This window comes from Meriones unguiculatus, chromosome 17 (genome assembly GCF_030254825.1).
Source record: "Meriones unguiculatus strain TT.TT164.6M chromosome 17, Bangor_MerUng_6.1, whole genome shotgun sequence".
In the NCBI taxonomy this organism is placed as follows: domain Eukaryota; kingdom Metazoa; phylum Chordata; class Mammalia; order Rodentia; family Muridae; genus Meriones; species Meriones unguiculatus.
This window is the reverse complement of record NC_083364.1, coordinates 77598038-77613872: the sequence shown is the minus strand read 5'-3', so window position 1 is coordinate 77613872 and position 15835 is coordinate 77598038. Positions and strand designations below refer to the sequence as shown.

General features: G+C 38.1%; 1 protein-coding gene across 1 annotated transcript in view; it reads left to right on the top strand.

Annotated features, from left to right (window-relative positions):
- The window catches only part of Samsn1 (SAM domain, SH3 domain and nuclear localization signals 1), a 49164-nt gene extending 39273 nt beyond the window's left edge, over nt 1–9891 (top strand). The window contains exon 8 of the mRNA XM_060370663.1: nt 9082–9891. Coding sequence (XP_060226646.1) covers nt 9082–9281 — 200 coding nt within the window. The 3' untranslated portion in view covers nt 9282–9891. The remainder of the gene's footprint in view (nt 1–9081) is intronic.
- The last annotated feature ends 5944 nt before the right edge of the window (nt 9892–15835 follow it).

Genomic DNA, 15835 nt, shown 5'->3' with positions numbered 1-15835 from the left:
AACATGCAAAGAACAGAAAAACTAATTAAACTCAATAGCTATAGATGTATAGTTATTGCTGTGTGCTTGTGAATGCAATTATCGATGGGACGCTAGGGAAACATGGTGGGAGATGGCAGGAGGAGGAGAATGGGTAGAAATAATGTCATTACAATGTATTCGTGTATGGCATTCTCAAATAATTTTTAAGAGAAAAAGAAAAAAAGAAGAGAGAGAGAAAGACAGAGAAGAGGGAGAGAGAGAAAAGGAAGAGAGAGAAGAGGGAGAGAGAGAAATAGCCAGAGACAGAGACAGACACAGAGAGAGAATAAAATAAAAATCGGTGTTTCCGAAAAGTGGCAAGAGCATCTCATCATCATGAGAGGGAAGAAGCTACTGCAGCTGTCCTGCAGCAGGGTTTGTAAAACGCAGGGCATGGATGCAGCAAGCAGTGCTGTCAAGGACAAACAGTATTCAGCAGGAGCCAACAAAGGGAAGGCAGAGTCACTTATGTTCACTTCACCTCTTCATCTGTATTTCAATTATCAGTCTACTCCCTACCTTATCCAAAGAAGAACGACTCACAAAGATAACAATCTGAGAGCTGGGTGCAATTTTACCAACTTCCAACCCCAAATATTAGCAAGGTAGAAAAACTAAAACATGAATAGCTAAGTGGATTTTTTAAGCCCATATATCTGGGACTTAGTGTCCCAGTCCTCTGAGATTGTATGTGACAGACTTTCTTGTTGCTTAAAACAAAATCCAATTGTTAGACATACAGAAAGGACAAATCCCAGAAATTACTTCCTTCTATAAGGCTTTAGAATGTGCTACTTGAAAGTCAAGAGATACTGATTACTCGGTAAGAGCCTCTTCTGTACAAGCATACATGCAGAGACTCTATGGTTAGGAGACAAACAATAGAAATAATGCAGATTTAACTTGTGTCACTTTTAACACAGAACCCTGAGATTATTCTCATTTTAACCTCATGGTATAAAGTAGTGTTAGAATATACATGCCAAAAAGATGCATTTTGTGTGTTAGACTATTCTGACTGAAAGTGATTTATCTTACATGAAACTGCTTCGCTTAAGAAATAAAGAAGAATGACTTCCATTTGTTGATAAGATTTCTGAATTCTGATGATGCGGCACCATTCTGCTGCAGGCTTATTTTTATCTCTCCTACCTTGTGAATCACATCTTCTACAACCAAGCTAAGATTAAATGCACAACCTTCATGTTCCTGGAATGATAAAGACCTTGAATATATGGTTATATAAAAGTGCAACATTATTTTAAAAACAAAAACAAATGCACACACATCACAGTCATACTAAAAATAGCTCTTTGAAAAGAATATGGCACATAAGTTAGCCTCATTTTATGTCTGTAGCTTTATTACTATCACTGAAGAGAAGCAGATCAGGAATGTCAGCAAAGTCCTATTTTGTTTTTCCATAGTTAGGTTGAACATTTGCAGAGGTTTGGCTTTTCCAGTCATTCAATATAAAAAATTAGCTAACTGGGCATGAGTTTTGAATGCTAAAAAGCTTGTGATAATGCAGTAAAGATCACAAGCTCCTTGTGACTCCTTAATGTATCTGGAGTATTGAGAGGATAGGAGATAGAACAAGGGGTAGGGAACAAGAAGTTAAGATTTAGAAAAAAATTAGAAGCAATTTTAATTTTCTCATGGCCCTGAAGTAGATAGTACTGTTCTCGCTTTGACCTTTAAAATGTAAACTGGATTCAACATTTTAGGCCACTGGTTGGCAGGAGACAAGATTCTTCTCCAACTGGCAGACTGGAGAATTGAGATGTGTTTCAGCTGATCGCAGGGTTACTGCAGGAGGTCAGTGATGACTTCGGACATCATGATGTCCCAGATAGACAATCAGAAATGTTCAGAACTCACTGCCATGTTGCATGATCACTGAGCAGAACAGGGTCACTGGCTCTTTCACCTGGGGATGGAGATAAAGAATGAGACAAAAAAAAAAAAAGTGGGGGTGTTACCTAGCTCTTGAAGAACATAAAAGCAGGATGTTTACTTTGTACATAGAAGGGTTCCTGTATTCATGACGAGACTTTAAGATTGGTCTCAGCATTGAGAGGAAATGTTCTTAAAGAGAACAGTGTGTGTGTGTGTGTGTGTGTGTTATAGAGGTGTTCTACAAATAAAATTCTTAAAGCCCAATTATCTTATTAAAAAATGCTTCCTTAGAATAAAATAGTTAACTGCTATTTGTAGTAAATAGTTTCCATTTCTTCTGCACAGTTTCTCTCTGTACATTTGGAATTATGTTGATGTGTCCTAGAATGTATCTACCAAAATATATACTGCTGTCCTTGGGGCAAAGGAGTGATGGAAAAGTCTTCCTTTCTTAACATTCAGAGCTAATTAAATTTTAAATTGAAAAATAATGATAACAAAATAGGCAAACTTCACAGAATTGCTACTCAGAATATTTTAGGTACTTGTAAATTCTGATTTCAGTGCCAAGAGAGGAGGAAGGGGAAAGGGTGGGTTGTGTGCCAGGTCATTGGCACCGGCTGTGGTCACAGCAGCTCCTTGTTGCTCTACCATCCCCATTTGTGCCTTCCTGCCTGCCCAAGTTGATGCAGAGCAAATGGGAGGGCCCTGTCAGGAGCTGGAACACGAGCCGCCAGAGGGGAGATTTGTAGTGGTGCCAGACAGTAGTCCAGCAGTTGGTCCAGCAGCGTGCCAGTCTAGCCTGGTGTCTAGCTCCTGACATGTGTACCTGGGCTTCCCAACCCACCCGGCATATGACTTAAACCTAGATTTAAAAAGGTACCCAGTTTAGAAAAGATACAATAACTGCTCACATAAAAAGATAGAGAAGATAGACAGGTGTTTTATTGGTGTTTGTTTACACATCCATGTGCACACACATTCATATACACACTACACACACAATTTAATATATTTTCAGTTGTTGCTGTTTGGCTTTAGGATTTAATTTCTTCAGATTTACTTTTGTTCTTACTATCTGAGATTTCATTTATGACAAACAGCATATTCTATATGACAAATAATAAACTGAAATCAAAGCGTCTTTACCCTTCGCTGAGAAAGTAATCTTTAGTGAGACTTTGCACATCAGTCACTTAAAGATTAGTGCAAGGAGTGTGTGTGAGCACTGTTGCACATGAAACCTCCCAAAATATGTGCATTTCTGCAGACCCCAGTCCTGCTCCTCTTCCCGTAGGAGTCTAGCAAAGACTCAAAGAAATCTTATAGATACTGAGTGAGGATTTGCAGCACAGAGACTTACAAGTAATGAGGAAGACTTTCTCCTGACGGTGTCAAGTGATGTGGACTGAAGTGTGTTACATACTGTATGTATGAGTTCTTCAAAGGGCAGAAGGGAATTCTGGTGTGTGGTCAAGATTTATTTCACAAATATGCCAGTGATGTATATATGGCGTGCAAGTGTAAATAATTTTTGGAAAGCAACTGTGTATAAAATTGAAAGTTTAAAATACAAATAGCTAAAATAAATAGTAATTCAAGATCTAGGATTATCCCATTAAATATACCAAGAAAAATAGTAGCTCAAACACTAGTAGGTCTAGTTAACAACTTAAATTTCTACCCATTAATTTAAGTGAATTGAGAGGTACCTTAGAAACACGATATTGTAAAGATATTAAGAGCCTGATAGTGGTCTCCATGCTGATATGCACATACGCGCATAGCATTAAATAATATATTCAGTGTTTTATTGTTGCTGTGGTTAAGTCACTTACATGAAAAAACTTAAGGGAAGGTTTTTGTTTTCCTTACAGTTTCAGAATACAGAATTGCTGGGTTTCAGTGTTAGAGCCTCAGGCAGAGCTCGAACATGAAACGGTCTGTGGCTGTACTAAAATGTGTGTGCCTTCATTTCCTCTCTGGTGATTGTGTGCCGCCCCAGAAAGAAAGATTCATAAAGCCAAGCAGTACCTTCATTATTTTCAACATTCATAAAATTTCCTTTGGTCACCTTTAGTTTCAATTTAACTAGTGAAAATATTTTGTTACTTTTAGTAAAATTGTTTTTACTTTTAGTAAAATTGTGTACTTCTTATGTTTACAGAAATAAAAGAAAATTCTTTTTATAGACCAAAAAAAAAAAACAAGGAAATCTTGCAAATATCATGAATTCCTTATTTTTCGTTGCTGAGTAATATTCCATTTTGTAGATGTACCACAATTTTTGTATCCATTCTTCAGTTGAGGGGCATCTGTTTCCAGCTTCTGGCTATTACAAATAAAGCTGCTACAAACATGTAAAAAAAAAAAAAAGAAAATATTATTTTGTTACTGTAAGCCCACTGTCCATTAATACTTCCTTTGGCCAGGAGCTTCCCTGTGCCTCTCAGCTTATGCTATTTTACATGTTTGGGGTCAGAGATACAGGTACTTTATTACATCTAAAGCAAACAAAATAGTAAAGTTGAATTCTGGGAAATTTTTTTTGTTAAAAAACCTGGAAGGTGAAGCAAAATGGGAAGTTCTTACTTTCACTGAACTTTAAACTTTAAACTGAAACAGAAAATTATGGTTATTATTATTTTTTTTAAATCACAGCTGCGGTTTCCCTCCCTTCTTTCCTCTCAGTTCCTCTTCCCTCCCTCCTCTTTGCACAATTCCCAATTCCCATTCCCTTTTATTTTCAGAAAAGGACTGGGCTCCCGTGGATATCCACCAAACAAGGCATGTCAAGCTGCAGTAAGACCTAGGCACCTCCCCTCATATTAAGGCTAGACATGACAACCCAGTGTGAGGAAAGGGGTCCCAAAAGCCTGCAAAAGAGTCAGAGATAGCCGCTGCTCCACTGTTAAGACTCCCACAAGAAGACTCAGCAACACAAGTGTAACATATGTGTTAAGGACCTACATCAGGCCCATCCAGGCTTCCTGGTGGTTGTTTCAGTCACTATGAGTGCCTGTGAGCCCAGATTGGTTGATTCTGGTTTTCTTGTGGTGACCCTGACACCTCTTGCTCCCCCTCTCCCCTGCAGGATTCCTTAAGCTCTGCCTATTGTTTGGCTGTGGGTATTTGCATCTGTTTCCATCAGAACCTTAAACTTTGGAATGTATAAGAACTGGGAAGACTGCTTTCCTTAGAGACTGAGAAGCTAGGTCCAGGAAAAGGATCTATTTTAAAGTCTTTAAAATGTTCTTCATTTTTAGTAAAAGTGAGACTGCCTTAAGGAATAAAATGTCACAACTCCAATACAATTATTTTATGAATAATTATATTGGCTGTCTTATGTCTTAATCACTGTGCCATTTTTCAACATTGATGACAATCTTAAACATATGACTTTTGATTCATAGACTTTATATAATTCTCTAAAATTTTTGATAGGAAATAAAATAATTTTAAATAATCTTTTCTTAATATGTTAATTAATAGTTTCATTATGTAGCATATATAATTAAGTTACTAGAGTTTTGCTTTGGATATTCGTTGCTTGCAATAAGAGACATATCAGTAATTACTAATAAATCTTCATGCTCATATTTGAAAATACATAGCCTTTGGTAAATTTGCAAAGCATTTTGTGGCTATATTGGATAAAATATACTCTTTTAACTTTTCCACTATCTAAAATAAGTATAAAATATTATATGTAACTAAGAATTAAACAGAAAGTCTATCTACCAAATGAATACTTCCCTTTGTTTATTAATTATATAAACATATTTTAATTAAATATTTACATTAATTGCAGTTTATTCACTTTGTATCCCAGCTGTAGCCCCCTCCCTCATTCCTTACCAATCCCAGCCCCTCTCTCTCATCTCCTCCCATTCTCCTCTCCATGCTCTTATGTAATCTGAGTAACATAGTATAGAAAAATATGTTATTTTGTTGTTGTTTGGGGGATTTTTAGCATATTACCAGAAATGATTTAGTGTGTAAAGATGCACTGAGAAAGCTTCTGGGAAGTCCATAATTTTAGCAGTAAATTGTTTCTTTTGACAATATGGTATGTGCCTGGTTAATTGAGATGATTGGACCACAGGACGGAGCTGATGTAAGCTGCTGTTTCCATTTCTAGGTAGACCAGTTAGCCTTGCTCAGTTTCACCTACATACTCAGGGTCTAAATGACTGAGAAAGAAAATGAGAATGCATTACTGTGAGTCAATTCTCTCTGGAGGCAAGAAGAAAACCCAAACAAATAAAACAACAGAAGCTTAAGAGCGAAGTTCTTACCAATCCCTGACATTACTGTTGTGATAAAAAGACACAAGAGGAAATCTGACCCTCTCCACACACAGCCTGGGTGCTAAGGAGCTGTGCTCTCCACAGTGCTGTATAATGACCTGCCTTTTCTTTTTATAGTTACAGTTGAGGGGCTCCAGCTGATAACCTGCCTGAAATTATTGCAGGCCTGGTGGGAAGCATCTGAAGAGAACAGTCATGTTTTCACTTGACAAGGAAGCCATTAGCAAATCACTGCTGTTCTGTAAATTACTGTGCTGCTTAACGTTCAGCCAGAGACCTTACTTTCTTTCTTCATAAAAATTGCAGATGAAAGGGCTCTCACAGTAAAGAACCTGTATTTAAAACAAAGCAATTCCTAGAATTCAGAGACTGTCAAACAGCAGCTCTCAGGTGAAAGCAAAACAAATGCCCTTTCATTACTGAAACAATGTCCATGCTCTGGTAGAGTCAGCTTTTCTTTGACTGTTTTGTGACCATTTGTGGTGAATCTGTAGAAGTTTTTGAGGATGAAAACAGAAGCTAAGTTGTTTTTGTTGTTTGGTTGGTTGGTAGATTTTTAAAGGAAAAAAAAAGAAAGATAATTTTGGAAATCAGAAGCTTTTGAGCCTAAGTTTCTATCTTCAGAATTGCTTCACAAATTCTACTCTATCTGAATATGACACAGGGCCAGGAGCAAATGATCCTTACCGTATTGCTTAGAATGTCATTCTGAACAGAAGGAACTAAGGGCTTTTCATTTTATATTGAGATAACAGATCCATACTTAATCTGAGAAAATGTGGCCTTTTGTCCACCAGCACGACATAAGTGTTGATGCTCCGAATAAGGCAGTTTCTGCTGTGGGAGGGTGTAAATAAAAGAACTAGTCTGGCTAGCCCTCTCCAAAAGTGTCAGGAGAATGGGACACAGAACTGTCTCATTTCTTTTCAGTAGCAATAAGATGAAGAGGCAGAGGCAGAACAAAAGCAACTCCTTAGAGAGTGAGATCCACATTCAGCTGCCTGTCCGTAAAAGGGGGGGGGGTGCTGGAAAACACAAGTGATCAAACCTGATCAAGTGCACTCACTAAGTAAAGCTCCTACAATTTCAGGACCTTTGCTAGTCAACAGCAAGTGTAATAATTTTTTTTTCTCAAACTATTAACACCACCAGGCTTCAAAGCCAGATACCAGGGTACTTGAAAGTTGTAGCAAATATTTATCAGGAGCCTATTATTTATATATTATATTACATATGTTATTATTATATATCAAGAATAATATGTTCAGGAAAATGGGATAAATGTGGCTTTATGGTTTGAAAGTGCAATCCTTCAGGAAAGGGTTAAAGGAACTGGTGTGTTTCATTCTGAAGACAAGTAGACTAGGTTTTTAACATTTTTTCCCAGCCTTTTTGAACAAGTACTTATCTTGTAACTAGAGGATTGGAAAATATTTTAAGCATCTGTTTTCTCAACTCATCTAAGTGTCATGCATAACAGTTCCATTCTGATCCATGAAAGGAAAGTTAGTTCACTACATAGAGGCATGCATGAAATCAACCAGGGCATGGTTCTCATGTCCATCAGAGATTAGTGAGGATTGATTGGGTACATGGCAGAATACAAACCAACACTGGCAAGACAGAACCTCAAAACTGCTCCTGAAAAACAGAACATGACATGTAAAACAAAGACTGATTCCTAAAAATAACTCATATAGCATTATGAGTCGATTGGAAACATTTTTAGATTTTGACACTTTGCTTTAATTTCTTCTAACTGGAATTGGATAAGTATAGGACAATGCGATTAAGAATTCAAGGCACAGTTCTAGCCTCAACCTCAAATCTAAGTGTTTGGCTGTCACCGTATAGGAGAAGTGACAAGCAAAGTGAAGAATCCGTGCTGTTAGGTTAAAACAGAGGATGGGCTGGTTTTGTAAGAGCTAAGAGATGACAGCCAGAGATTCATTTTCTGTCTGAAGAACTTGGCTCATGATGCAGGGAAATGCCTATCTCTGGCATCAAAGAGGACAAAGAAACTTCACATTGACAAAGAGAGGCTGATATAAAGGAGCCTTGAAAGGAATTCCAGCATACAGGGTTGCTTAGGTTCTGCAGAGGTACCTTTTGTTCATGTTCTGATAGTCTTCATTCTAAGTGGTAATACTTTTGTATACAAGAGTGCTTCAGTGAGTCAATCATGAATAAACTATTGTTAGAATTACAAAGATACATGAGGCATACTAAAGTTTCATAAAGTAGTTCAGGAAACTTTGAATTTTATACTCAAAAAGCTGCCTCTTTTTCTTATGTCTACTTTTATGGTAAATGCAGATATAGGAAAATTTTGGATAATTCAAACAGTAGTAGTATTAGTATTTGAAGACCTCTGTATAGTTGCTAACAGCAAATGATCTTTTAGTTACTTATCCACAGTCATAATTCCAGAACTGTTCATCAAGATCACTTGGATTACACTTCAAACTACACATGACTTTTCCTAATGATCCTTTAAGGAATATTTGGACCAGGCATCTGTCATACTGTGGATACAATCTGCTTTCTTTGGCAACTTGTTATTAATGTTAAATGAGAGTCCATACTGGAGTTTGCTCATGTAGGCAGTTCACATGAACGACCTGAAACTGAAAGTGAACAGTGATGAGCAGTTGCTGACTTCCGAGAGTTTGAATACCTGAGTGTCCATGTCTCATTTCTATTTTACTCACTCGTGTGTGTTTTACTCACAGGCGTTTCTGTTTTATTAAAGTCAAGATTGGAGTAGTTGACATAGGATAATGTTTGAGGCTGACATTCGTGTAAAGCTTGCCTCAGCTCTCCCTGACCACTGCACTTGTTCCATTTACAGCCACTGCAGAGCAAGGAAGTGAAGCAGTACCTCTGTCTGCACGCCCAGACATCTTAAGTAAATCACAATTAGATGAGTGCCCAAGGGACTCTGGCTGTTACATTTCATCAGAGAGCTCAGATAATGGCAAAGAGGACCTGGAATCAGAACATCTACCTGACATGGTACAGAAGATTGCCATCACCGAGCCTGGTGACTGAACCCACACTCGCATGGCCATACGCACAGCTGAATTTCATTTGAACTCTTTGTCTCTGCTACAGGATCAAATGGGAGGGTTCCAAAGGCATTCCAAAGTGCAAGGTGTTTGAGTCTGAATGATTTTATAGCTCTAAATTTCCAATGAGTGTGCATAAAATGCCTATTTATTAAATGCTATGTGTTAAAGTTCACCTGCCTGTATTAGAAAAACAGACAAAATGCGTGTGTGGTGTGTGCTGTATCTACCTTTATTTCCTAAGTGTAAAAAATATAGTTATGGAAACCTTGTACTTAAATATATGTATATATTATTGAATAAGTTATAGAAGTTTCAGTTGAACTAATTTCTTCAAGTAGCATATACACTCATTCTTTTAAATTACTGCAAAAATGAAGGCTGACATTGACTGTGTTCTGTTCAAAGGCAGAATTTTAGTAACAATTTTCTGTTTAGTTTTTCACTCTGCTATCTGATATACAGATAGAGTTAACAAAGTACTGTCTTGCTTTAGTAAAAGTAATTGTAGAGATGTTTTATCTTTATATGTAAATATTTTTAAAAATTTTCTGTACCCTAACAATAATAAAATAAACTATGTACATATTGTATGTGCTAGGCTGAAGTTACTTAAAGTATTTAATATTATGCTTTAAAGAAAGTTTCTAACAATTGGAGCAAGGCTGTCTCTGACTCAGAGGCCTGCCTCTGGTTCCTTTTTCCCTAGTTGGGATGAGGTGTCTGGTAACCATGGGGGTGAGGAGAGGGTGAAAGAGGAATTAGAAAGGGGAGTGTGAGGGTAGTAACGGGAAGAGAGAAGAAAGGGTTCTTCTATCAGGATATGAAATGGTTTAATAAATAAATTGATGAAAAAGACTTACCCCCCCAAAAAAAAAACAAAGAAAAAAAGTTTCTATTGGACCATGCTGTCAGCCCATGGTTAACACTACATAGAGATTACCAAACCATCTCCAAACTCCAGATCCATGTTACTGAACTTCCTGAATACTTCAGATTCCCAATCCCTTCATTTCCATTATAAAATTGTCTCTCTTGTTTTATTTCTTCCATCCCTCTATATTTCTGAAACCAGGAGCTAGTCACTGAAATAGGAAGTTGTTTTATTCTTTGCTCTACATGCATCTTCCTCATAGAAAGTCACTAATGAAGTCCTGTAGAGCCTATCTCCAGAAATTCTTCCATATTCACAACATCCCATCCATACCCAGGGCTGCTATCAAATTTTGGACTCTTGAGTGAAATATTGTAATGTCTTTCCAGTCAATATTCCACCTTCAAATCCATCACCATATAGTCTCTAGAAAAATATTTATGACTCAGATAAAATCACTCTCCTCGCTTGAAGCATTTGATGGCCTCTCATTAATTTTAGCATAACATGTAAACACATGTAAGTTCTTTGCCAAGGACTTCTAACCTACTTTGTGAGTCATGTCTCTGCCTTCACCTTTCAGTGCACAATGCAACGCTATGAATATGCCCACAGTCTTCTAAATTACTATTGCCTCTGTCATTCTCTATGGGATGGGTAATTTTCCATGGCTTATCCTGATTTTTTTTTCAGTTGAATTGTCCCTCTATTCTGTGCCCAAACTACCACAAAAGTGTTCGGTATGTGAGTTTCGTGACCCCCTTCTGTGCATTCTTCCTTGTGTTTTGACACCCCCTGATGTATTGCTGATGGCAGAAATTCTCCACTTATTTACACGATAGCTGCTTTTACAAAAGACTGTACTCTCTTCGTGGCAGAATTTTTTTTTGCTCAGGCTTTTAAATACACAGTATCTAGCAGAATCTAGCACAGGCGGAACATTTAGAAAATAGTTGCTGTATTGAGCATGGCAAATATTTCCCGTATTGAACTGGTACATATTGTTTTATATAGGTTGGTAAGTAATTCTTAGGTGAATGCCTCCACATTATATAAAAGTTTTAAAGGGAAGATGTGGAGTTGGTGGGATAGTTCAGTGAGTGCTTCCTCCTCAAATCATGAGATCTGGAAACTGGGAACAAAACCAAGTGGGGTGTCACACAAACAGCTGTAGTTCTAGCTCTAAGAGACCAATACCCTATTCTGGCCTCCGTGGATACACACACACACACACACACACACACACACACACACACACACACACGTTCATACAGTTAAACACACACGCACAAATAAATCCTAAAACTGAAATAAATAGAAGGTAATAAAGATAACCCAAGCAAGATAAAATACTGTGAAGGCTGAGGACAACAAATAGTTTTAGCCTCTGACACCTTTATGAGATCTAATCTCGCAAGCAGGGCCATCCCAGGTGCAATGCACATGGTTACCTCTTTTTGCTCCTCCGCCAAGAGTGCTCTTTCCTGATGATGATGACCACTCTCGATAGGAAGTCTAGAAGTTGCTTTTGGGCACAGCACAGGTACTGACATCACCTTTTGTTTTAAGCTATGCTAACTCTACTCCCTCAGTTTGTTCAAGAGAGTGTAACATTTTCACAGTGATGCAAAGTGACTGTGGAATAATAAAACGGTGCTAATCTCTTAATGAGTTAAACTCTCACAATTTCTACTTCTTGAAAATGAGAGTTTTATGCCAGTTGAGGATTTAGGGATGACCTATGAAGGCTTAGATGAGACAATAGCAAAGAAAGTGTGAGCTCTTACAAAAGGGAGAAGAGAGAGAAGGAGAAAAAACAAGAAGCTTAAGTGGTCGGGAGAAATGGCTGCACACACAGACCTGCTCTGATGAGGACATCTCTAGAGGAATGTGTCTCCTCTCAGAATGCTGGGACATTTTCTTCCCCTACTTAGTCCCTGGAGACCTGGCATCAGTCTGACCCATGCCAAAGAGGTCAAGATCAGCAGAATAAAAGCAGGTTCTCACCTATTACCCACATAGAACAAGGAACAGAGCGAGGCAGAAAAGCAAGAAAGCGCTCACCCAAAGGCAGTGAGCCATGGGAACTGCACCTTCTGCTGCTTTTTCTAGAAGAGAGTTCATCTCAGACCTTTAAAAGCAGATGAGAAAATAATTGGAGAGCCATGAAGCTAATATGTACAGGATATTCTTCCTGGCTCTGTAGGTTTTAACCTGGCAAGATGCCCAATCATATACATTATTTAGTCTTGGTCAGTAGATGCCTTTTGTACCCAATAGTGTGTATTTGTAGACAACAGATGCGTGTTTGAGCCAGTAGTTCACAGGTAGTTATATACAGTTGTAAAGCCTCTCTGGTACAGAGTGCTTAACTGAGCTCAGAGGTTTCCTATATTTGCATAATTAGCTGTAACAGTAGATAAGGTTAAAGAAATGTTATTCTCAATAAATGAATAAAAAGGTCTGATATAACAGCAATATCCAATACTTGGGATTGGATCCTGTGCTCTGTACATGTAAGGCAAGAACTGTATCACTCACTTATTTCCTCTCTCTCGCTTTCTTAGTCATTGTGATCCTCCTGCCCCAGCCTCCTCAGTAACTGGGATTATAGATCTGCACCATTAGATCCAGTCTAGTTTTGTTTTTTATTTTGTTTTAACAAGTAGAAAATTCAGAGCATTTTCAGTTCTGGTTTTCCATTTATTCTACACCTGATATTTTTAAGCCTCAAAATTTCTTTAACTAAAAGTGTGGTATTAGTGACTTCTTAGTTTTTTAATAAGATTGCTAAAGGAGATAGATGGAAAAACCTTAAAAAGAAAACGATCAGTAGTTGATAATTAGGTTTCAGACAACTTGCATTTCACTGAGGTTAAAGCCACGTGTTTTGCAACTTCCTGAGTGTGGCAAAATTGATGACGTTTCATGTTGAGAAATTTCCGCTGCAAGCATAAGTTCTGAGAACAATATCTGATGAAAGTTTGGATGTTCCCCCTCTTACACACCAGTACTATCCCATACCGCCCCCAAAAGATTTCCTTTCTAATTACCATTGAGGCTTCAAATACTCTTGATAAAGTCAGAAGCCATCCTGTATTTATTAAAAGGGTCAGGGAGAAGTGAATAAAATCTACACAGAGGTTAAAAATAATAGTAGCTTCTAACTTTGATAAAGTTTTTGAGCCCTGGGAATAAAATAAGCCTGCTTTTGATCTACCTCTATTTAACAACCGAATTCCTGAGCATTCTTTGTGGTACATAGACCTATAAGCTAAACATTACAGAGTTGAATCATCTGCTTTTGAGAACTGTGTGATACACTCAGGCATTTTATCCCTAGAAGGTGATTGTTTTTCCATATAAAAATGGTATAAATTATAGTAGATGGATATGAGGCACCCAACAGAGTGTATGTAGTGTTTGTGTAAAAGCTCTACATTTGTCTATCCACGGTTCCATTTTTCCCTGGTTAACTCTGGCTATGAGATGGAAACAGTACTCAGTCTGTGAGCGCACAGGTATGTACTTATAGTACATTTTCAAACATATATGGCCTGAGGTCTGCAGAATAGCTGTGTTGGCCAGAAGCAATGAACCAGGTCAGCTGCCTGTGGAGAACTCAGCTCATTGCCTTTTGTGTGTGTGTGTGTGTGTGTGTGTGTATGTGTGCGCTAATTTAGCTGTATGCCACATTTTGTTTTGTCTTTGCATATCTCAAATCATTTTTTAATTCCTCTTGTGATTTCTACTTTTGTTTTTTTATTTATTATTTTTTATTTTATTTTATTTTTTTTAATATTTTTTTTAATTTTTAAATAATTTTATACATTCACTTGTATCCCAGCTGCAGCCCTCTCCCTCTTTCCCTCCCAGTCCTCCCCTCCCTCCCTCATCTCCTCCCTGCCCCCTTCCAAGTCCACTGAGAGGGTGTGTCCTCCTCTCCTTCCATCTGGCCCAACCATCTTCAGGATTGGTGTAATGTTCTTATCTGTGGCCTAGCAAGGCTGCTCCTCCCTCAGGGGGGAGGGGAAGCTCATGAGTTCATGTCAGAAACAATTCCTGTCCCCCTTACTAGGGAACCCACTTGGATATTGAGCTACCATGGGCTAAGTCTGAGCAGGGGTTGTAGGTTATATCCATTCATGGTGCTTGGTTGGATAAACAGTCTCATAGAAGACCCCTGTGTTCAGATATATTTGGACTTTGTGGGGCTCCCTGTCTCCTCTAGGTTATACTAATTCCTCCTTCCTTCATATGATTACCTACACTCTGCTGAAGGTTTGGTTATGAGTCTCAGAATCTGCTTTGATAAACTGGTAGGTAGAGTCTTTCAGGTGCGTTCTGTGGTAGGCTACTGTCCTGTTACTTGTTTTCTCCTATTTCCAATGTCCATCCCTTTTGTCTTTCTAGACGAGGATTGATAATCTTACCCCTGGAACTCTTTCTTTTTTATCTCACCTTACACCCATCAGAATGGCTAAGATCAAAAACTCAAGAGATGACGCATGCTGGAGAGGCTGTGGAGAAAGGGAAACCCTTTTCCATTGCTGGTGGGAATATAAACTTGTACAACCACTATGGAAATCACTCTGGCACTTTCTCAGACAATTAGGAATAGTGCTACCTCAAGATCCAGCTATACCACTCCTAGGCATATATCCAAAAGATGTTCAAGTACACAACAAGGATATTTGCTCAACCATGTTTGTAGTAGCTTTATTCGTAATAGCCAGAACCTGGAAACAACCCAGATGTCCTCAATGGAGGAATGGATACAGAAATTGTGGTATTTTTACACAATGGAATACTATTCAGCAATTAAAAACAAGGAAATCATGAATTTTGCAGGCAAATGGTGGGATCTAGAAAAAAATCATCCTGAGTGAGGTGTCCCAAAAGCAGAAAGACACTTATATAGACCTATAAGATAGGTCTATATAACATACTAAAATATGTGCACCTAAAGAAGATAAACAAGAAAGAGGTTGTTGCTGGTTTTTACATGACACATTACTTCTTTGTTTGCGCCTGATGAGTGCAAAATGAGAGGCAGTGCTGCACATAGCCTTGGTTCTATACTCTCGGACATGAAAGGAGTAATTATTTTTCTTGATGAATTATTAAATATATAGATGATTGTTCACTTTAATGGGTGAAGAAATAAAATTGGGATTGTTATTGCCATGGGCCCAGATTTCTCATAAATCCGGAGTCTCAGATGATTGAGCTCTAGCCCACAGAGAAGGCCTTAGGAAGGCACCGTAAGTGTAAGTATTTACACATATATGAAGCCTATGCACATTTAGGCAGAAGATTGCCACAGGACATCAAAGAGCTAACAGGTTACAAGAAATGTATATGTGCTTTCCTTTTGTTCCCCTTCCACATCTGTATTATGAAAACCTCTCACATCTCCACTTCCATCACTTAGTTTTGTTTTGTGCTGTATTTTACAAATTTAATAACCATAAAGAAAAAAGAGCTGGCTTTAATATATTCGGTGATGTCTCTGACCTTCTAGGATCCCATGTGAGCCTAAGCGCAGAAGACTGGTTCCCCATAGGGCAGGAGTAGAATCATGATGTACTAGCTGAGGAGGATCGTTTTCTCTTTAAGTTCGTGGGCATTGGGCCAATAAAATGGGCAGGAACCCTGCCATT